At 49.5% G+C, this 23,992-nt stretch overlaps 1 protein-coding gene across 4 annotated transcripts; it reads left to right on the top strand.

The window, feature by feature from the left end:
* Positions 1-1,364: 1,364 nt before the first annotated feature.
* LRRC51 (leucine rich repeat containing 51) lies at positions 1,365-23,615 on the top strand. Of its 4 annotated transcripts, none has more exons than XM_058662228.1 (6): positions 1,365-1,403; positions 14,828-14,894; positions 15,508-15,644; positions 21,898-22,103; positions 22,977-23,045; positions 23,399-23,615. In XM_058662228.1, the coding sequence occupies exons 3-6, from the start codon at positions 15,563-15,565 to the stop codon at positions 23,534-23,536; spliced, it is 495 nt and encodes a 164-aa protein (XP_058518211.1). In that variant the 5' UTR covers positions 1,365-1,403; positions 14,828-14,894; positions 15,508-15,562; the 3' UTR covers positions 23,537-23,615.
* Positions 23,616-23,992: the final 377 nt, after the last annotated feature.

Genomic DNA, 23,992 nt, shown 5'->3' on the forward strand with positions numbered 1-23,992 from the left:
CATACACATTTCTTACTAAAGTTTCAGGTAAGGTCTTCAGCTTTCGGCAGAACAACTTTTGGCTTTGGACTAAGATTCAGCCAAACTGAGACCAATCAAAAGAACCTCCAAAACTCTCACAGCCAAATGCACACTTCTTCCTCTGTGGCGGCAACTACTCCAAGGAGCAGGGAGGAAGGGGCACACATACACCCCTATGTCCTGTTGATTGAAATTTGTCCTCGTGGAAGCCTTGCCCCAGGTCCCTAACAGCAGTAAGACGCCCACACGGTACTGCGCTCCGCTTCTCTGATCAGCAAGTGTCTGCCCCACACGCCCTTGGCATCCCAGCACAAAGGCAGCCAAACACGTAAGAAGCTCTTAGAGGACCAGATGGTAAGGAAAAGGGGAGGCGGCATCACCCCCTTTGGGCTCCCGCCCACCCACAACCTGCTCTCCATCAGGGTGCTTACAAGAACGCCTCACCCAGTTTGACTCTCAGAACAACCGGAAAACAAAGGCAGGTGAGAAAGCTGTTGACACTTCGCAAAGGGAGGCTCCAAAAAAAGTGACCAGCCCGTAACCCAGGCCAAGTTAGGCTTGAGGAGCCTCGGGCGTCCCCATGTGTGTGACAAAGTATAGCCACCTCGGGGCAGAATCGAACTATGTTTTAGAAAGCTGTCAGCCCAATGGCGGAAGCCTAGCTGACCCTCGGACACGGTTCACGACGACCACCACCCCGTGAACATTACAAGCCCCCCACCCCGCGGCGCTCGGTCCGGAGCCCACGGACACGCCCCCGCCCAGACCCTCCGCGTCGTCACGCCCCTCGCCCCCACACTTACCCTCCCAGACGGTCGTCCCCCTTCCGACCGCTCACGAAGCAGGCCTCGGGCTCGCCCCGACCTCTGCAGCAGCCCCCAGGGGCCCGTGCATTCCAGCGGGCGCGCAGCCCGCACGTCCGCCGCGGCCCGCGCCGGTTACCTGGCCGCGCGCTCCCGCCGCACCCCGCGTTCCCCGGGATGCAGTTGGTCGCGGGCGCGCGCGGCGCGGTGCGACGCAACTAATTTAAACCGCGGCCCCGCCCCCTCGAGACGCCCTCTGATTGGCCCCTGTGGGCCGTTCCCTCACGCCGGAACGCGCGGGAGGACCCGGGAAAAGGAAGTGTGAGGCTCCCTGGGAAGAGGGAGGGCGTGTGACTACTTCCGGACCCAGGCCTGGACTGGAGGCCCAGAGGAACTACCAATCCCAGCAGCGCTCGCGGCACGGGCGCCGTGTCCCGGAGAGCTACAGATCCCTGTAGGTATCAAAACAGCTCTGGCCGCGCCTGTCCGGACGTGGTGACGGAAGTGGTTGCCATGGAGATGGCGTTGCGTCACCCTGAGAGAGTAGGAACGCCGAGGCTGGAGGGGAAGCGACTGCTGGTGAGTCGCGCGGGAAAACGGGAAACCTGCCGTAGGGAACTAGAGTTCTACGAAGAGCGGAGGAATACCACAGAAAGAACTTCCCTACTCGGGGACTCGAGACCTGCCTCGGCAGTCCTCAGCCTTTTTCACAGTAAACAAGATGCAACACCCATTTGGAGGGGATTGGGGAGGGTGGATTGGCCAGAGGTGAAGAGCACTGACAATGGCCCATACAGACTTGGGGTGCTCAAGAACCTCCGCCACTGTGGGTACGGGGCTCCCAGACACGCCCGGGAGATGTGAGGCGGGATTGGTTTTGCTCCGATATGGGCGCGGCCTTGAAGTAAACCACTCCCCCTAATTCTGGAGACTTAGAAATCCTGTGGGATTAGAAGTGACCCTCCTTTTCCAAGCAGGATCGTCCTGAACCTTCATGGAAGGTACTGCTGCCTGATGACCTCTTCTTCCGCTATCTCCATGTCATCTTAGAGCTGTGTTACACTGATAAACTTGTCCAGCACTTTCACGGTGTCTCTCTAGCTACTCAGGGCAGCTCTGTAAATCAATAGTATTTAGTCCCATTTCACAGATTGGAAAACTGAATCCTAGGAAAGAAAACTAACTTGCCCAAGGCCATTGCTAACTTAACCCGCAAAATTAACCCTCAGTTCTAAACATGCCAGTGGGATCTCCTTAACTTGAGCCTACACTACTTTCTGTGTCTTCAGGACTTTGTTCCAAGGAATAGGCTAAACTGACCCCAAAGAAAAGAAACCTGCGGCCTGCTTTGGGTTTTGGTAGCCTTCAGCCTGAACGAAGTTCCAGTCCTTCCCTGTAAGTGTTAACGGGGAAAGCAAGCTGGAAGGACTGAAGACCCTGGGCATCCAACATGTTGCAGGAACAGGAACCACTTGGCCCATGCCTGGAGCGGCTGTGTTGGGCTGGCTCTGGTTGGGCCACTCACTCCCAGTGTCCTTCCAGGCTTGCTCCCTGCCTCTGTCTTGGGTGTTTATTGCATGCAGATAAACACAGGAATTGGGTCTCTGACCCCATGCTCTCTCAACTCGACTGTGGATTCAGTTGCCTCCCTGATAGCCCCTTGAAATTATCTCAGAGGCAGTCCATATTCACCTGTTTCTCTGTGTACCCCAACTGCATCCTCCCAGCCTGGCCTCATCCTGTGCTTCCACCTCCATGCACACTATGCAGAAGCCACGAACCCGAGTTACCCTAACTCATTTATCACAGTATGCCAGACTCACTTCCTAGACAGTTTTTATCTACTTTCAGATAGCAGCACAAGTTCCTGCCTTCCCTCCTAGCCGTTTTGTAATACTGTTGCCAGAGTAACCTTTCAAACACAAAATATTCCTACCTACCCCACCCCAACGTTAATATATGCATGGTGACTTTCTAGTGCTCTGAGCATAGAGCAACCTCTGGGCGTGGCTCCTGCCCATCTGTCCAGCTTCCACCAGACATACCCTACCTTCTTTCCTCTTTAGTCATATGACCACCAAGATCTTCAGACTTTCCAAGAGCCCTCCCACCAAACAACCTCTGCACATAAGTATTGTTTCTGTTGGGAGCTTCTTAGCCCCCTGCGTATCCACTCCTTTCCCCGCTTTGCTTGCCCTTCAGATTTCTCTCAATTGCTTCTAAGGAAGATTGCTGAAACCAGATTAGATCCCTCAGTTAAAGCAGCCTTTCTTTCATAATACCATTCAATCGGATTTTTAAATTTCCTTGTCAGGCATGTACTACTTGACACCACTATGAGCAGCAGCTACAAGAACAACATGACTCCTGCCCTAGTAGGCTTTATGGACACAGAGCTAGCAGGCAGATAGATAATTGTAGTGCAAGAAGTGCTGCGCTGGCAGTAAGCATAGGGTGTTACAGCAGTCCCCAAATAGAAGTTCCACCTCCAGACTTGGAGATAAGGTAGGATTCTCAGGAAAGTTAGACTCTGAGTCCTGATGTAAGAATTAGCAAAGTAAGAGGCAGGTGCTGTGGTACAGTAGGGCTAGATGCTGCTAGGGAAACCCTTGTGCCATGTTAGAGTGCTAGTCTGAATATCGGCCACTCCACTTCCAGTCCAGCTTTGCTAACGTGCCTGGGAGGCAGCAGATGGTGACCCACGTACTTGGGTTCCTGGCCACATGGGTGTTCTATGACTCACATGAAAGAACAGATATTTTGTGGCTGGCTCCTGGCTTTGGGCTGGCCTGGCTCTGCCTATTACAAGCATTTGACGAATGAATCATTGCATGGAATATATCTCTATCACTCTGCCTTTCAAATTAATAAATTTTTTTAAGATTTATTTATTTTTATTACAAAGTCCAATATACAAAGAGGAGGAGAGATAGAGAGGAAGATCTTCCATCCGATGATTCATTCCCCAAGTGACCACAACGGCCAGTGCTGTGCCCATCTGAAGCCAGGAACCAGGAACTTTCTCCAGGTCTCCCACGTGGGTGCAGGGTCCCAAAGTGTTGGGCCATCCTCGACTGCTTTCCCAGGCCACAAGCAGGGAGCTGGATGGGAAGTGGAGCTGCCGGGATTAGAACCGGCGCCCATACGGGATCCTGGCATGTTCAAGGTGAGGACTTTAGCTATTAGGCCACGCTGCTGGGCCCTCAAATTAATAAATCTTAAAAATGAAAAGAATCAGGGGCCTGGTATGATGGCACAATGTCTAAATTCTCACCTTGCAAGCTCTGTGAACCAATATGGTATCACTTTGTATCCTGGCTAATCCACTTCCCATCCAGCTGACTTCTTGTGGCCTGGCAAAGCAGTAGTGGATGGCCCAAGTTCTTGGGATCCTATAGCCATGTGGGAGATCCAGAAGAGGCTCCTGCATCCTGGCTTCAGATTAGCTCGGCTCCAGCTGTTGTTGCCACTTGAGGATTGAACCAGTAGATGGAAGGTCTTTCTCTCTGTAAATCTGATCTACCTTTCCAATAAAAGTAAAATGAATATTTTTTTTAAAAAAAAAGAAAAAGAAAAGAAAGAAAGAATCAGGGCCAGTGCAATGGCTCAACAGGCTAATCTTCCCCTCTCAAGTACAGAGACCATATGGAGACTGGTTCTAATCCCAGCTGTTCCACTTCCAATCCAGCTCCCTACCTGTGGCCTGGGAAAGCAGTCAAGGATGACCCAAAGCCTTGGGACCTTGCACCCACATGGGAGACCCCTAGGGAGCTCCTGGCATCGCATTGGCTCAGCTCTGGCCATTGGAACCATTTGGGGAATGAACCAGCAGATGAAAGACCTTCTCTGTCTGTCTCTCTTCTTTGTAAATCTGCCTTTCCAATAAAAAAAAAATAAATCTTTTAATGAAGCAGAGAGAGTAGGAAAAAGAAACCATTCCAGAGGCACAGAGGCAGGTGAAAATTGTATTTGAACTGAAGTGTTTTTTTTTTTTTTTTTTTACATTTATTTATTTAGAAGATAGTGACACACAGAGAAAAGAGAAGAAACAGAAAGGAAATGTGAGGTCTCTAATGGTTCACTCTTCAAATGGCCCCAATGGCCCAAGCTGAAGCCAGGAGCCAGAAATTCCATCCAGATCTCCAATGTACTTGGCCCATCATCTCCTGCCTGAGCAGGTGCATTATCTAGAAGCTGGATTGGGGAAGTGCAGCTGCCAGGACTTGAATAGGTGTTGCAGTATGGAATGCAAGGTGGTAGTTGAACCCACTGTGCCTTTGACATGAGGTTAGCAATGAGAACAGAGGTGTAGGCCAGAGCCAAGGTGGATCTTGGATCTCCCTTTGGCACATTGGGAATATAACCTCCCCAGATATGTTGGCTTATGTGGCAGGTTTTTCTTGGCATTCATTGCTTTTGTTTTTGTTTCTTTCTTCCTTCCTTTCACTTGTAACCCGTCAACAGAAACTGTCTTAAGGTGGGCACTGTGGGAAGCAGGTTGAGCTGTTGTTTATGATGCCAGTATCCCATATGGCAACACTGGCTCAAATCCTAGCACCTCTGCTTTGGATCCAGCTTCCTGCTAATGCATCTTTTTCATTTGTTTATTTATTTTTATTGCAAAGTCAGATATACAGAGAGGAAAGCCAGAGAGGAAGATCCTCTGTCCAATGATTCATTCCCCAAGTGACCGCAAAAGCTGGTGCTGTGCCGATCCAGAGCCAAGAGCCAGGAGCTTCTTCCAGGTCTCCCACACGGGTGCAGGTTCCAAGGCCTTGGGCCATTCTCGACTGCTTTCCCAGGCCACAAGCAGGGAGCTGGATGGGAAGTGGAGCTGTTGGCATTAGAACCTGCGCCCATATGGGATCCTGGCATGTTCAAGGCAAGTAGCTGCTAGGCTACTGCGCCGGGCCCACTAATGCATCTTGGGAGATAGCAGATGATGGTTCAGGTGCTTGACCCTTCTAAGCATGTGGCAGACCCAGACAGAATTATGTGTTCTTGCTTTGGCCTGCTCAGCCTAGCAGTTGCCCTTTCAGATAGATGAAAATAAACAAGCATGGTTAGGCTGCGGGGTGCAGCCCTCTCTCCTTTCCCCACTCCTCCCAGATACAGTAAGAATAGAAATTAAGATTGGAGGCAGTTGTCTCCTCCACTTTCTGCCATCTCTTGACCCTTCCCACTCTAATTGGTGGTGCATATGGGCATACATCCTTCTCAATTATATAAACCTCATGAAAAATAAAATATTATTTTGTAAATAAGCATAAAATAAACTCTTAAATTTCCTATGAGATCTCCTCATCTAATTATTCCTTAAAGCTTCCGGTGCTGCCTTGCTGTTACCTGTCTCGGCTTCCAAAACCGAAAGACAAATTTCTCTCAGTTTGTGAATGATTAAATTGATTCAGGTAGAGTTTGACACGCATACCATGGAACATTCTTAGCCATTAAAAGGTTGGGAGAGCCTACACTGATCTGAAAAGTTTCATAAAGAATAAGCTTTGTCTTAATATATATATATAATCTATTATATGTTTATCCTGGGTGGTTTTCTTGCCAAAAAAATTAACAGAGATTTAGACTTTTTCTACTTGATGTACTTCTTTATATTCGTTGACATTTTTCAACTGTGCTAACAACTTTTTTTGCAAGATATATTCTTTTCTTTTTTATTGGAAATTCAGGTCTACAGAGAGAAGGAAAGACAAAGATCTTCCATCTGCTGGCTCCTTGCCCAAGTGGCCACAGAGCTGAGCTGATCCAAAGCCAGGAGCTTCTTCCCGGTCTCTCAGGCAGCTATTGGGTCCCAAGACCTTGTGTGTCCTCAATTGCTTTCCCTGGCTACAAGCAGGGAGCTGGATGGAAAGTGGGGTAGCCAGGACACACAAAACGGTACCCATATGGGATCGCAGCGCATGCAAGGAAAGAACTTTAGCCGTTAGACTACCGTGCTGGGCCCATGAAACAACTTTTAAAAGAAAACGAGCAGGGAATGGTCTTGTGGTTAAGACACTGATTGATACTATGTGTGCCTTAGCTGTGCCTAAGTTCCCGAGCTCTGCTCCTGAGTGCCACCTTCCAGCTGTTACACACCCCATGGGAGGCAGCAGGTGATGGTGCCAGTGTTTGGGTTCCTGCTGCCTATGTGGAAGATGTGTTTCCGGCTGCTGTCTTTGCATTAGCCTAGGCCGGGCTGTTGTGGGCTTTTGGGAGGTGAGCCAGCAGATGGGAGCTTTCTGGGTTAGTTTTTTTTTTTTTTTTAAAGATTTATTCATTTTATTACATCCAGATATACACAGAGGAGGAGAGACAGAGAGGAAGATCTTCCATCCGATGATTCACTCCCCAAGTGAGCCGCAACGGGCCGGTGCTGCGCCCGATCCGAGGCCGGGAACCTGGAACCTCTTCCAGGTCTCCCACGCGGGTGCAGGGTCCCAATGCGCTGGGCCGTCCTCAACTGCTTTCCCAGGCCACAAGCAGGGAGCTGGATGGGAAGTGGAGCTGCCAGGATTAGAACTGGCGCCCATGGGATCCCGGGGCTTTCAAGGCGAGGACTTTAGCCGCTAGGCCACGCCGCCGGGCCCATGGGTTAGTTTTTCTTTCTCTCGAAATAAATAAATAGGACCCGGCACGGTAACCTAGCGGCTAAATTCCTTGCCTTCCACATGCCAGGATCCCATATGGGCACCAGTTCTAAACAGCCCTGTGTCCTATCCAGCTCCCTGCTTGTGGCCTGGGAAAGCAGTTGAGGATGGCTCAAAGCCTTGGCACCCTGCACCCACGTGGGAGACCCGGAAGAGGCTCCTGGCTCCTGGCTTTGGATGCGGCTGCTTGGGGAGTGAATCAACAGACAGAAGATCTTTTGCTCTATCTCTCCTCATCTCAGTATATCTGACTTTCCAATAAGTATAAAATCAATCTTTTAAATAAATAAAAGGTTAACACATTTTCAAGAAAACTTCCATTTCTAGAACAGAGCAGATATGGTTTTCACTACCCTGCCATGCATCACGTCAGTCAGTCTAGCCAAACAAAGGTGTTAGGATCATGAGCCAGAGTAACAGCTGGGAAAGACTGGTGCCAAGCACACAGCCACAGGAGTGAGCAAGTGCTCCCCAGCAGTCAGCCCTCTCTGTAACGCCTTCAAGACTCCTCTGTGCCTTCATTTCTTCTCTCACTTTCCACTCACTGTTAGCCTTAGTGGAGTCTTCGCTGTGTGGCAGATCAGTGCCAGGCGAGGCTGCAACCAGAACAGAAGTCTGGCTTCCTAGGAACTTCCCAAGATTTCAGGGAGGGGCTCAAAAGCAGGCTGTAATGCAGTCAGTTCAGAAAGCACAACTGTATCCACTTGCCAAGCGCTGCTATAAGATACACATTGGCTCTCAAGGTAATATTTGTCTTTGCCTCATAGAAGAGGGAATAGACTGCGATAAAATCTCCCAGCACCAGGAAGGCATCCCAGCAGTTAGCTGTGAAACTGACCTGAAATGTGGTGGTTTTATTCCAAAACACAGCAGCTTAAGGTAATAAGCATTTATTACTACTTTAAGCCTAGGTCTCACTGGGCTCACCTGTGCATCTGCTCTCACCTGTGGGCTGGGCGACTCTCCTTCCTGGTCTTGACTTGGGGGTGAACTGCAATCGTGGTTCTTGTTCTTCTTTTAAAAGATTTTTTTTTTTTTTGCAGCCCAGTTCAATGGCTCAGTAGCTAAATCCTCACCTCAAACGCCAGGACCCCGTGTGGGCAACAGTTCAAGTTCCAGTTTCTCCACTTCCCATCCAGGTCCCTGCTTGTGGCTTGGGAAAGCAGTAGAGGATGGGCCAAAGCTTTGGGACCCTGCACCATGTGGGAGCCCTGGAGGAAGTTCCTGACTCCTGATTCTGGATCAACTCAGCTCCAGCGTTGCTGAGCTAAAATCCAAATAAATAATCTTTTTGTTTATTTTTCTTGGAAAGGCAAATTTCCAGAGAGAAGGAGAGAGAGGAAGTTCTTCCATCCCGTTTCATTCCCCAAGTAGCTGCAGTGGCTGGAGCTGATCCGAAGCCAGGAGTTTCCTCCAGGTCTCCAACATGGGTGCAGGGTCCTAAGGACTTAGGACCATTCTCTGTTGCTTTTTCAGGCCACAGCCAGGGAGCTGGATGGGAAGTGGAGCAGACAGGACACAATCCGACACCTGTATGGATCCCAGCACTTTCAAGGTGTGGATTTAGCCACTAGCCATTGCACTGGTCCCCAATCATTGGTTCTTTTACCTCTTTTTAATTTTATTAATTTTGGGCCCGGCATGAAAGTGTAGTGGTTAAAGTCCTCGCCTTGCACCCGCCAGGATCCCATTTGGGCGCCGGTTTTAATCCTGGCAGCCCTGCTTCCCATCCAGCTCCCTGCTTGTGGCCTGGGAAAGCAGTCGAGGACGGTCCAAAGCCTTGGGACCCTGCACCCGCGTGTGGGAGACCCTGAAGAGCTCCTGGCTCCTGGCTTCAGACTGGCTCAGCTCCAGCCGTTGCAGCCGCTTGGGGAGTGAACCATCGGACGGAGGATCTTCTTCTCTGTCTCTCCTCCTCTCTGTATATCTGATTTTGCAACAAAAATAAATAAATCCTTTTTAAAAAGTCACTTCTTTTAAAAAATTTATTAATTTTGTTCTTTCACGTCTTACAAGCACACTTGTTGCATCCCTCGAGCAGCCTCATTTCTCATGGCACTAACAAAGAACAACAAGGCAGGTCTGGTGTTGTGGTTCAGTGAGTTAAGCTGCTACCTGCAACATCAGCATCCCATATGAACTTCATATGAGTTTGAGTCCTGGCTGTTCCACTTCTCATCCAGCTCCTCACTAATGCACCCAGGGAAGAAATTAAAGATGGCTTGCTGTTGCTTGTGCTCCTGACACCTACATGGGATTTCCAAATGAAGTTTCTGACTCCTAGTTTCATCCTGGCCCAGCCCTTGCCTCTGTGGCTATTTGAGGAGTGAACCAGAGGATGAAAGATCTCTCTATCTCTTCCTCTTGCTCTGCCTTTCAAATAAATAAGTAAATATTTTAAAAATAATAATAAATAGGGCCCAGCGGCATGGCCTAGCGGCTAAAGTCCTCGCCTTGAAAGCCCCGGGATCCCATATGGGCGCCAGTTCTAATCCCGGCAGCTCCACTTCCCATCCAGCTCCCTGCTTGTGGCCTGGGAAAGCAGTCGAGGACGGCCCAATGCATTGGGACCCTGCACCCGCGTGGGAGACCTGGAAGAGGTTCCTGGTTCCCGGCTTCGGATCGGGCGCAGCACCGGCCCGTTGCGGCTCACTTGGGGAGTGAATCATCGGACGGAAGATCTTCCTCTCTGTCTCTCCTCCTCTCTGTATATCTGACTTTGTAATAAAATAAATAAATCTTTAAAAAAATAATAATAATAATAAATAACAATGGACCTGGTGCGGTAGCCTAGTGGGTAAAGTCCTTGCTTTGCACGCACCGGGATTCCATATGGGCATCAGTACATGTCCTGGCTATTCCACTTCCCACCCAGCTCCCTGTTTGTGGCCTGGGAAGGCAGTGGAGCACAGCCCAAGGCCTTGGGATCCTGCATCTGTACGGGAGACCTGGAAGAAGCTCCTGGCTCCTGGCTTTGGATCGGCTCAGTTCTGGCCATTGTGGCCACTTGGGGAGTGAACGAGCAGATGGAAGATCTTTCTCTCAGTCCCTCCTTCTGTCTGTAAATCTGTCTTTCCAATAAAAAGCCAAAATAAAAAATAAAATAACAAGAGGGCTAGCCCTGCATAACTTGGAGCAGCCCAACTACTTGAGACACGTTCCACTGCTTTCCCAGGCACATTAGGAAGGAGTAGATCAGCAGGAGAGCAGCCAGGACTTGGGCCAGTGCTCACATATATTGGTGTTGGTGGTGGCAGCTTAACTTACTGCACCACAGCAGTCTCAACAAGCCCCCTTTGAAAGATGATTTGCTTCCTGTTTATCAGCATCTTACTACACAAGTCACATGACTGAAAAAGCACTAGACAGGGATGGAATGACAAAGATGTGGAGGGAGACAGGGAGACCATGAGTAGGAATCTCCCAAGTGACCAGTCTAACATGGGAATCTGGAAAACAGGCTTTGTGCGGCTTTTTCGCTCAGTAGTTAAGATACTTGTATCGCGTATCACAGTGTCTGGGTTCAAGTTCCCATTTAGCTTGAATCTCTCTGCTAACGCACGTCCCAAGAGGCAGCATGTGATGGCTCGAGTACATGGTCCCTGCCACATGAAAGCCATGATGGGGTTCGTAAGTCTGAGCTTTGATTTGGTCCAGCCCTTGCTGTTGGGGGCCGCTAGCAAGTAAACCAGTGGATGGAAGCTCTATGTGCATATGTGTATGTCTTTCCAATAAAATTTTTTTAAAAATTAAAACAGGTTTATAGAAAAGAGTACACAAGAGCTGAGTGTTGAAATGTGAGTGAATATTCACTAGGAGGGCAGCTGTTCCTTGGAACTGGCTGCAGGCCAGTTTGCCACAATCAATAGAAACCCAGCAGGTCTTTCTATGCCCATGACAAGGTTCTGTTATGCGTTATCTTGGCTGCCCTCCTTCTGACCAGGCCCAGGGCAGCAAGCCCTCAACACATGTTTGCAGAATGGAACTGAGTATCTGAATGAGGTATGGACTGAAACAGCTGAACCTGGGAGCCAATTGTTAGAAACAACAGCTTGGCAATAAGTTCCCTCCAAACAGAAACCCTCGTATTTGGCAGTTTCTCATTTATTCAAGCATTTCCTGAGTGCCCGTTGTAAACCAGGTTCTGTGTTAAGATAATGAACACAACGCAGTATTAGCTCATGGCCTGCGCTACTGTTTAAGTGGAGAAAACTAACAATACTCTCCAATCAACAAACTTCTCCAGTGCTTAGAGCTCCGATTTAATACTCTTTCAGAAAATGCACCAGAAGCCAGGGCTACACAATCAGAAGTTTTTAGGAACTATACTGTATGTACATGACTCATGGTCCAAGATTGACCATTAGACTTTGCCTTTAAGTGTCCTGAAGCTAAAATCCACATTCAGTGGTATGGAACTATGGAGTCCAACCCAGAACTTCCATTGTGAAAAGTATTCAGTCTGATGCAAAGACAACAAGCATATTGTAGCTGAAATAAGATGGGTTTCCGTGTAACTAGGCCCCCTCTGCTTCTCTACCAAAGAATAATGTTTGGGCCCGGCATGATAGCACAGCAGCTAAAGTCCTCGCCTTGAACACACCAGGATCCCATTTGGACGCCAGTTCTAATCCCAGCAGCCCTGCTTCCCACCCAGATCCCTGCTTGTGGCCTGGGAAAGCAGTCGAGGACAGCCCAAAGTCTTGGAATCCTGCACCCCTGTGGGAGACCTGGAGTAAGTTCCTGGCTTTGGATTGGTTTAGCTCCAGCCATTGTAGCCACTGGGGAGTGAATCATCAGATGGAAGATCTTCCTCTCTGTCTCTCCTCCTCTCTGTATATCTGACTTTCCAATAGAAATAAATAAATCTTTAAAAAATATTATCTGTTGTCTGTAGATTTAATACCCAAAAGATGCAGGTACACCTAATAAATAACCCATGTCCACAGGACCTGTCCATCACTTGACAGGCAGTTCAGCCGGGACCTGACTTGAGTTGGTACCTCCCCCGAGGCCAGCTGAGACTGCTGCTTTTTGAGATGACGTTTGCCTCCGCACGCCTCCACACCTATTAAACTCTGTCCCTGCCCAGGCTGAGTTACCAAAAAGGGAATTTACTTGAGCTGTGGTAGTGTAAGCTGAATTACAAACTGTTAAGCTGTAGATTCTTAACAGCAAATCCATTTTTAGAATATTTGTCGGGCCCAGCGGCGTGGCCTAGCAGCTAAAGTCCTCGCCTTGAACGCACCGGGATTCCATATGGGCACTGGTTCTAATCCTGGCTGCTCCACTTCCCATCCAGCTCCCTGCTTGTGGCCTGGGAAAGCAGTCGAGGACGGCCCAATGCCTTGGGACCCTGCACCCGCATGGGAGACCTGGAGGAAGTTCCTGGCTCCTGGCTTCGGATCGGCGCAGCACCGGCCGTTGCAGTCACTTGGGGAGTGAATCATCGGATGGAAGATCTTCCTCTCTGTCTCTCCTCTCTGTATATCTGACTTTGTAATAAAAATAAATAAATCTTTTAAAAAAATGAATATTTGTCAATTTCATTGTTTCTACATACAAAATAATTCTACTCTGAGTCCATTGATGAGAATTGTATATTCCAAGGTTACCCTTGTTTGCTTTGGCTGCCAGGAACTTGAGATAAAAAAAAATATAAATAGGTTAAGATTGCTAAAGTGCCTGATATGCTTCTGTCTTCCTTTAACCTAATTTATGATGTTCCCCTTTCGTTTGCTTTAAAAAGATTTATCCATTTGTATCTGAAAGGCAGATTTACACAGAAAAGGAGACAGAGACCCTTCAGCTACCACTTTGCTACCCAAATGACCACAATGGCCAGAGCTGAGCCAATCCAAAGACATGAGCTTCTTCTAGGTCTCCCCCAAGGATGTAGGGGCTCAAGCACTTAGGCCTTCTTCTGCTGCTTTCCCAGGTTGTAAGCAGGGAGCTGGATTGGAAGTGGAGCAGCTGGGACATGAACCAGCACCCATATCCGATGCTGGCACCACAGGAAGAGGATTGGCTTGCTGAGGAACTGCGCTGGCTCCCCACTTTCATTTTAATTTTTTTTTATTTATTTCTATTGCAAAGTCAGATGTACAGAGAGGAGGAAAGAGGAAGATCTTCTGTCCAATGATTCACTCCCCAAGTGACCACAACAGGTAGAGACGAGCCGATCTGAAGCCAGGAGCCAGGAATTTACTCCAGGTCTCCCACGGGGTGCAGGATTCCAAGACTTTGGGCTGTCCTCAACTGCTTTCCCAGGCCACAAGCAGGGAGCTGGATGGGAAGTGGAGCTGCCGGGATTAGAACCGGCACCCATATGGGATCCCAGGATGTTCAAGATGAGGACTGTAGCTGCTAGGCCACCGCACTGGGCCCTCATTTTTAATTTTCTACACTTGCACTGTCTAGTAGAGCAGCCACTAGTTACAGGGCACTTGACAGGTTAGTCCAAATTTGAATGTGCTTTGAATGTAAAATATTTCAATAATATTTAGTATTGTTTACACGTGGAATATTTTAGTATTTTTGGTTAAAACATTAGAATTACCTGTTCCATTTTATTTATCTTTTTTCAAGGTTTGTTTATTTTTATTACAAAGTTAAATATACAGAGAGGAGGAGAGAGAGAGGAAGACAATCCATCTGATGATTTACTCTCCAAGTGACTGCAACAGCTTGTGCTGCGCCAATCCAAAGCCAGGATCCAGGACTTCCTCTAGGTCTCCCATGCGGGTGCAGGGTCCCAAGGCTTTGGGCCATCCTCCACTGCTTTCCCAGGCCACAAGCAGGGAGCTGGATGGGAAGTGGAGCAGCCAGGATTAGAACTGGCGCCCATATGGAATCCTGCTATGTTCAAGGTGAGGACTTTAGCTGCTAGGCCACAGTGCCGGGTCCGCCATTTTATTTATCTTACAAACTACTGGGCAATCTTAAAATTTTACCTGTCCAAAAAATTACATTGGCAGTGTAATTTGCATTGTACTTTCGTTGGATGCATTGTTTGACAAGTTGTCCTCTCGTATGAGTGTGAGTGTAAAGGAGGTGACAGCAGTGGAGTGAGATGGGGGACGTTTGATCGGGAATCTTCCTGTGCTTGTAGCCTATTTGTCTTTTGTTTGCATGTTTCCCATATCCCAAAACTCCTTGGTCAAGGTGTGTTTTCAGCTCTCTTCTTCCCAGGTGAGCAATGTTCTTTTAGCTCTCCCAATTCTCCAAGAAAGCCTGTTCTCAGCTTTTCATTAGCTAACAGATTGGAAGGGATCTGGTAAGAAAATCCATATCATATTGCAAGTGTCTGATGATGTTGTGTTCACCCTTCTCAGCGGGGTATTTCCATTTCAACAGGGACCAAACAAGCCCTGAGCCCAGAGGGATGGATCTCTAATGGTGGAGCTTCAGGTGTCAGTGACAGGTGAGAGGCAGGCTGGTTTCTGGTGAACGTATGTTGGCGTGGCTGCATCCCAGAAGATCCCTGGAAGTAGGGTCTTGGATGGAAAGGTACCAGGACTAACAGACAAGTCAAGCAGAGAAGGCAGCAAGTCTCCAGACAAGTCAGGAGGCAAAGGACTCTCAGATCCCAATCAGATCCAGAGTAGGACCTCAGGGGTTTGTTAAGCAATAAAATGGCCCACCTGATGTCACCAGAGGGGAGGGACCAAGACAGTCTCCATGGTAACTACTGTGGAGTAGCAAGAAGGCTCTCTGATTCAGACTGCAGTCAACAACCAACTCATTGGCTTCACTCTGGGCAAGTCTTTATACCCCTTGGCTCTCAATTTCTTCATCTGCAAAATAGAAATGGGTGTTCTAAACGATCACACAAGTCTTGAGAGATGTGAGGGTGCTCAGAGTAGTCGGAAGGGGTCTACAGATTCAAAGAACTGTGGTTCATCTCTCAAACAGGAACTGCAGTGAGGCAGCCTTAGAGCAGTGGAGGGGAGAAGGCAGGGGCGGAGGGCCTTGGGGGAGCTGGTGGGCGGACCCCCTTGGACCCGGGCCAACACTGTGCTTTTCTATCCTTCCAGGCTGATGCCCACACTCCCAGGCCATGCTTGTACCTGATGAATGATGGCCTGAACAATGAGCAAACGGGACCATATGGACACTGCGGTGCAGGAGCCCCCTCTTGACTACTCCTTCAGAAGCATCCACGTCATCCAAGGTCAGCCCCCAGCACAAAGCCCTGCTCCCCGTGGAAGCAGGGCCAACCCCTAGGAGGAGAAACCCATCTGCTTAAAGGGTGGGTGGAACAGGGTTCCCATTGGCCTGCAGACTTGTGACTGCTGTTGTCTTTGGTGGATGGGAGGTGGTTTACTGTGTGTTGTCTGCTTTTTGGTTTTTCCAGACTTCTCACAGGGAAGTTGCTGGTCTTCAGGAAGAAGCCTGGTACCATGGTAAAGTCAGGTAGAAGCCAACTGGGGAGCCAGGGTGTCTGTTGGCCAGTAGATATCCCCTCCTGTTCTGACGACCCACAATACCCAGACTGCTGCTGACGTGAGCACCAGCAAGAACTGTGCCTGCTCTTCCTGGAGATACAAGCCTATTCCCATTATGGCAAGACACGAAGGGTCCCATTACCAACAGGCTGGGCTGGCAGGTTGTCAGCTTACATGTTGAACAATATCTTACATTCATCCTGACCATTATCTAAGTGTGCTCTATTGCCACATGCTTTCTGCAGGTTCCAACACTGCCCACACTCATCCAGTGTGACTAGTCAGCATCTTGCATGAGGACCAATGGGATGGTGGCGGCCCGTGGCAGATGTGGGGGGGAGCTCTCGTATTCTTGAATATCAATGTTTCTTCCCAGTTATGCCTTCCCTGGCTTTTCTTATTTGGTCTTAAAATGTTCTTATTTTGGGGCCCAGCATGGTAGCCTAGTGGCTGAAGTCCTGGCCTTGAAAGTGCTGGGATCCTATATGGGCACCAGTTTTAATCAGCCCCACTTCCCATCCAGCTCCCTGCTTGTTGCCTGGGAAAGCAGTCAAGGATGGCACAAAGCTTTGGGACTCTGCACTCAGGTGGGAGACCCAGAAGAGGCTCCTGGCTCCTGGCTTCGGATCGGCTCAGCTCTGGCCACTGAGGCCACTTTGGGAGTCAATCAACTGACAGACGATCTCTGTCTCTCCTCCTCTCTGTATATCTGCCTTTCCAATAAGGAAAAAACTTATTTTGAAAGTCAGAGCTACAAAGAAGAAGAGATAGATATCTTTCCTCTGCTGATTCACTCCTCAGATGGCAGCAACAGCCAGTACTAGGCTGGACTGAAACCATCTTTATTTCCCACATGGATGCCAAACATTTTGGCTAACTGCTGATACTTTTCTCAGGCCACGAATAGGGAGCTGGACACGAACTGGTGCCCAAATGAGGGTTCTGGCATTGTAGGTTATGACTTTTACCCACTGTGTCACAACATTGGCCCCAGTAGTGCCTTTTAAGCTCAGGGAAGCAGAATGGTGACTTGTGTTTAAGGACTCTATTTAGATTTATATCAGTCGCAACGGCCAGTTCACAGTGGTTCATAGGAACACACACCTGCCTACTGCAGTCTTTATCTGCGCCGCATCTCTTTAAATATCTATTTGAAAAGCAGAGTTAAAAAGAATACAGGAAAGATAAGAAAGCTCTCCATCCATTGGCTCACCCCCTAAATGGCTGCAATAGCTGGGGTGGGCCTAGGTCTACTTACACAGGTCAAAGGCAGGAGCCTGGAGCTCCATCTGAGACTCCCATGTGGTTGCAGAAGCCCAAACATGTGGGCCACCACCTGCCTTCTCAGGTAATTACCAGGCAGCTAGGTTGGAATTAAAGCAGCTGGGGCTCAAACTGGTATCATACGGGATGGTGTCACCAGAGGCAGTTTGACTAGCTGTACCTCTTCTTATTGATACAGTCCACACTAGAGTGTAGGCTGCAGTAGCTGCAATGTACAAAATAGCTGAGGAGACAGAGGCAGGAGGAAGGTGCAGCTCCTATCATGGAGATTCTCAAATCTGAAAGAGGAGATGTAGTTCTGTCCACAGTGGCCGCAGAATGAGAGGGACCAGCATCTGCACCTACAATGCCAGCGTCCTGTACAGGGGCCAGTTCAAGTCCCGGTTGCCCCACTTCCGGTCCAGCTCTAACGCACCTGGGGAAAGCAGCAGTTGATGACCCAAGTGCTCGGGGCCCTGCACCCACGTGGGAGACCCAGATGAAGCACCTGGCTCCTGGCTTCCGCCTGGCTCAGCCCTGGCTATTGTGACCATCTGGGAAGTAAAACAGTGGATTGAGGATCTCTGTCCCCCATCTCTCGCCCCTCTCTGAAAATGTGGAAAGCCTACTACTGCCATCAAGTGGCTGCAGCACAAAATGTTATTCTTCAATTTGTGGTTCAGCATTTTTTTTTTTTTAATATTTATTTTTGGGCCCGACACGATAGCATAGTGGTTACGGTCCTCCTCACCTTGAACGTGCTGAGATCCCATATGGATGCTGGTTCTAATACCTGCGGCCCCGCTTCCCATCAAGCTCCCTGCCTGCTTGTGGCCTGGAAATGCAGTCGAGGATGGCCCAAAGCTTTGTGACCCTGCACCCACGTGGGAGACCCGGAGGAGGCTCCTGGCTTCGAACTGGCTCAGCTCCAGTCGTTGTGCCGCTTGGGGAGTGAACCATCAGACGGAAGATCTTTCTCTCTGTTTTTCCTCTCTGTATATCCACCTTTCCAATAAAAATAACTAAATCTTAAAAAGATTTAGTTATTTTTATTGCAGTCAGACATATATAGAGAGAGGAGGAGAGACAGAAATACCTTCCGTCCGATAACTCATTCCTCAAGTGACCGCAACAGCTGGTGCTGTGCCGATCCGAAGCCAGGAGCCAGACGCTCTTCCAGGTCTCCCACATGGGTACAGGGTTCCAAAGCTTTGGGCCATCCTCACCTGCTTTCCCAGGCCACAAGCAGGCAGCTGGATGGGAAGCGAGGCTGCTGGGATTAGACTCGGCGCCCATATTGAAGGCGAGGACTTTAGCCGCTAGGCCACGGTGCCGGGTCTAGTTCAGCATTTCCTAAGCTCTATTATGCATGTATTTATGTACTTTATAGTTGTGTCTTTATGCATATATGCATTGTGTATCTTGCTAAGTTGGGGTACAGAGGCTGAGTGCACAGCCAAGCCCCAAAACCTAGAGTCCCTTTTTGGTTCCCCAGAGCTTCTAAAACACATGGGTATTCCACAAGTTCATAGAAAACTTTATTAAAACGCTTATTTTGGTGCAAACTTTTAAACCCCATGCATAGATTTTTGTGTTTTTCAAAAATGTATTTGAAAGGCAGAGAACAGAGAGAAAAAATTTCTACCGTCCACAGGTTCACTTCCCAAAATGCCTACAATAGCTGGGGTTGAGCCAGGCTGAAGCCATAGTGATTTTTCATGAATGTTTTGATGACCCTTTCAAATAATATGGTAATTAATTTATCTGAAAGGCTGAGAGATCTCCTGTCTGCTGCATCCCCCATGGTTCACTCTCCAATAGCCAGAGTTGGGCTAGGCTGAGACCAGGAGCTGGACCTCAGCAGGGACCCAAGTCCCAGACCCACGCCAAGGTACTGCATTAGCAAGAGGCTGGTATCCAAGCAGAGCGGAGACTCAAAAATCAGACTCTGCTGTATGGAATGCCTGTGGTAAGCCACTGCATCTAGTCCTGATTCCTTCAACGCTTTGCATCAAAAAGAAACATCTTTTAATTTTATCTTACACACTTTCGAGGGTATCCTTGTACATATACCTGTAGTTTAAGGACAGGATTGTAACATACTGAAATTGCAGTGACTTGAGAAGCATGGGCCAGGCCCGGCACAGTAGCCTAGCACCTAAAGTCCTCACCTTGCATGCACCAGGATCCCATATGGGTGCCAGTTCTAATCCCTGCTTGTGGCTTGGGAAAGCCTTGGGACCCTGCACCCATGTGGGAGACTTGGAAGAGGCTCTGGGCTCCGACTGTTGCAGCCTTTTGGGGAATGAATCAACAGACGGAAGATCTTCCTTTCTGTCTCTTCCTCTCTCTGTATATCTGACTTTCCAATAAAACTAAAATAGATCTTAAAAAAAAAAATCATGGGCCAATCCCACATGGAATCCAATAGTGTTATAACTTCTCACAAATCTTCGTTAGGGTGTTCCCCTCCCCACACCAGCCCCCAAACATGTCATCATTAGGAATGAAGGACACAAGGAAGTGCTTCTTATCAAGCTCACTCTGCCCACCTCAGCAAATGGCAGCCCTTGGGGGAAGCAGTTAGTACTGGCTGGCACCTCTGGCTTCTGTTGGTCCTGTTCACTGCAGGGTTAAAGCAGAGCGACACCTGGCGATTCAGCCTGAACCTGCAGCCAGAGGAAAGGATGTTAATGTTGCTTGGTGGAAGGATATCAGGTCCATTTAAAGGGCTTAAGACAGAAGATCTGCCAGCTGCAGTTATAAATACTTCCTTCTGCAGAGGCTGCCATCAGGCTGATAACCAGAGGTTTAAGGCACAACGGGAAAAACAGCCACCTCAGCCAAACCTTATGTCTGGTTCTGGCTCTTGTATTGACTATGGGGTTGGGCAACATCCATCCTCTTTCTAGATGTCATTTTAAAGATGTGGGGATTTTGGGCCCGGCGGCATGGCCGAGCGGCTGAAGCCCTTGCCTTGAACGTGCCGAGATCCCATATGGGCGCTGGTTCTAATCCCGGCGGCTCCACTTCCCATCCAGCTCCCTGCTTGTGGCCTGGGAAAGCATTCGAGGACGGCCCAAAGCTTTGGGACCCTGCACCCGCATGGGAGACCTGGAGTAAGTTCCTGGTTCCTGGCTTCAGATCGGCACAGCACCGGCTGTTGCGCTCACTTGGATGGAAGATCTTCCTCTTTTTCCTCTTCTCTGTATATTGGACTTTGTAATAAAAATAAATAAATCTTTAAAAAAAAATGTGGGGATTTTGCATACTGATGGATGCTAATATCCTATTCCTACTCCCCATGCTTTCTTCTCTGACAGGGCCATCTACACTGCCAACATGCATTTCCTTACCTTCCGTCCACTTTTGAATCCACTCTGGCTTCTGCCTCCAAGTGCTTGTCATTCCATTGAATCAGTTACTCAGGCCTTCTAGGTTGTCAAAATTCGCTCTTCGGTCCTTACTGCCCTGCAACTTGGTCCTCCTATAAGCTACCTGGACAGCTTTAGAACCATTCTTTCCTCTTCCTCCTTATCTTGCCCTGGTTATTCCTGAATGTTTTTAATGAATTCTCCCTCCTCCCTGACCCTCTTCTGTCCGCTCACATCCCCAGGGAAATCGAATGTGTCCATTGTGTACACTAGGGATTCTCTGTCACCTTCATGTGCAGTTGCACATTTGGCTTCTACAGGAATCGCAAACCAAGGCCAAGCCAGGACTCAGGACCCTCCCAGCCTCATTTTTCTTTAAATTCCTTGTCATTTAACAGCCTTGGCAACCAGCCAGTGATGCAAATGGAAAGCTGGGCATTACCCTGCAGTATCTTCCTTTCACATCCACTCAACCAGCTCGTGGTGATCACACATCGTTGTCTCCTCCTTGATAACTAAGATACCCACTGGGTGTTCGCTCTCACCCCCTCACATGGAAGCTGCAGCAGTCTTTCCAAAGTGGAAAATTTAAATCCTCTTCTTTGCTTTCCAGTGGCTTCCCAGCACCTTCAGGATAGAGCTCAAACTTCTTAGGCTAGCATTCGAGACTTCTCTGGCTCCTGTCTCCATTTTCTTCCTGTCCTCCGCTCCTTCTAGCCTTGTCTGATTAACATCACCTGATGCCTACCTATACCCAGCTAAGGCTTCGGCTTCCCTGGGAAACTTGCCCAGACTCGCAGCCTGGGTTGCCAAACTATTACTCAGCACTTACCGCAGTTGCCAGTTTGTTTCCTTCTTGCCCAAGAGCTCCTCCAAAGCATAACTGCCTGTTCCAGCTCTGGCCCTGGGGGCAAGCAGAGCCTGGCACAGATGGCCTGCCCTTTTAGATACCCTCGTAAACTCAGTGTCTGACAGATTGTAGGTGCTTGACATTCATGGGAGAGGGAAGCTGCCTCGGTGTGTTCCAGGGAAGTGAATTCTGGGTCTTGTGTGATCATGGCTCAAGCCCACTCTGGGACTCAGTGTTCTCAGCTGGAAAATGGGAGTGGTTTGAACTCAACCTCATTCCCACCCAGGTGTGGTATACAGAACATCCAGTGACACAAGCAATGACACCATGTGACCGGGGAAGCCTCGGGCACTTGGTCCGAGTTTGCTGATGCTGTCAGCTGTGGGTCAGGGTCACCCACCCTCCGGCACAGGGCTTGTGCTATGGCGTGGATTGCTCATCTTTCGAGCTCTGTCCTTTCCTCCCGTTCAGGGCCTCATCCTGTCCCCACAGATATGGTAAATGAGGAACCAAGGACAGGACTGCGACCACTGAAGCACTCCAAGTCGGGCAAGTCTGTGACCCAGTCCCTGTGGCTGAACAACAATGTCCTCAATGACCTGAAAGACTTCAACCAGGTGGTTTCAAAGCTGCTGGTGCACCCAGAGAACCTGGCCTGGATCGACCTGTCTTTCAATGACCTGACTTCCATTGACCCTGTGAGTTAGCCCTTTGGAGTTGGGTCGGTGGGGTGGGAGTGGGGCTGGCCACTGGCTCCAGCCCCGCAGCCTCTGTACTCCCTCCCGTGTGTCACTGAGGAAGTACTGAGTCAGCATGGGGTAGTGCACAGCATGTGGCTGCAGGCCACACAGAGGCAGGTTCAGATCCTAAATTTGTCTCCTTTCATGACTGTGTAAACGACCTAACCTCTCAAAGCTTCAACCTTGATGTTGGGAAACTGGGGATGCAATGCTGGCTTCCTGAAGGTTTCGTGAGGTATAAAATGAAAACAGATGAACACATCTGGCACATCAGAAGCTGAAGTCAAATTGTAGCTGTCCTTACTGGCCCCTTCTGAGCCTCGAGCCAAGCTCGGCTGTGGAGGAGGGAGGGAGGAAATCACAGCACTTACTTTCTGTGACCCCAGACTCAGGCATTAACAAGGTCTGGCCACTGCTTGTCCAGGATCTGTTAGAGGTGAAAGCAGCTGGGGCAGGACTCGTAAACTGTTCCCTGGCTGTAGTGATAGCCACTTAACAAACGTGGTGAGAGCTGCTCCTGTATGCAGCGTGACGCCCCACATCCCTGTCCCCTCGGCTGTGTAGCAGAGGCTCAGTGTGAGGCAAGGAGGGGTCTCTCTCAGACAAGGCAGTGGCAGTGGTGGGAGCCAGGCCTTTAATCCCAGCTCCTCACATCACAGATCTAGTTCAATGTGATGGTTAGTCACCATCCCCTATAGAGGACTGGAAAGGTGGCTGGCAGTAGAGTGGGGAAGGGAGGAAGATGTCCCTAAACTTCTCTTCGCCAGCTGATATGTCGTGAGCCCAGAGCGGGGTCCTGTCCAGCTAGGCTGCGATTCCCTTCCCTAACAGGTCCTCACAACTTTTTTCAACCTGAGCGTCCTCTATCTTCATGGCAACAGCATCCAGCACCTCGGGGAGGTGAGTAAGCTAGCTGTCCTTCCTCGACTCCGGAGCCTGACTCTCCATGGGAACCCCATAGAAGAAGAGAAGGGGTACAGGTAAGTGCCCTGCCCCTGGGGCTGGGCTTCCCTGAGGGAAAGGGAAGGGAAACAAGAATGCCAAGACCAGTCTTCTGCCATGCTTGGACCTGGGGAGGGAGTAGCAGGCTTTCAGCATTTCTTGGTGTCAGTCAAGATCAACCCACACTCCCCCAGACTATACCCATGTCCATTCATTCCCTGCGGTCAGGGAGACAGTAACAAATGGGGAAGGAGGAGAGATCCTGCTTGGGGGGTGGGGCGGCTCCTCGCCTGTGTCTTCTCCCCAGGCAGTATGTGCTGTGTACACTGCCTCGGATCACCACGTTTGACTTCAGCGGGGTGACCAAAGCAGACCGCACCACGGCTGAAGTCTGGAAGCGCATGAACATCAAGCCCAGGAAGCCGCGGCTCAAGCGCACTGGGCTGTGAGCCTCCCAGGATCCCTGCCCTCCTCATGGCCTGGGACCGTCAGCTTGGCTGGACAATAAATGCTTTGGGCTGTTGAGCACATGGGAAGTCACTTACACTTTGCAGGGATGCCTTCCACCTCAGGTGACCACCCCAGGTGATTGCCAGGAGCACTGGTCTTTGCCCTAAGTCAGGCCATCCCAGAGGAGGGAGATGGTGAGGAGAAGAGACCTGCTGGCCTGGGACACTGGAGCCCTGGGCTCAGCACAAGGTTTTGGGATTTCTCCGGGTCCATCTGTACCCTTCAGCTTAGCTGTACTGGGGTTAGTGTCAACCAGCTAATCCCTAAATTCTTGGTGGAATGCCAGGAACAGAAAGGATAGAGGTGAGGCCCCAGGGCGGGGCCAGCGGATGGGCGGTGACCTCCTTGGAACTCCTCAATCAGATTGCTGTAGTTCCACTCGTAGGCATATGTTG

This window comes from Ochotona princeps, chromosome 4 (assembly GCF_030435755.1).
Source record: "Ochotona princeps isolate mOchPri1 chromosome 4, mOchPri1.hap1, whole genome shotgun sequence".
NCBI classification, from domain to species: domain Eukaryota; kingdom Metazoa; phylum Chordata; class Mammalia; order Lagomorpha; family Ochotonidae; genus Ochotona; species Ochotona princeps.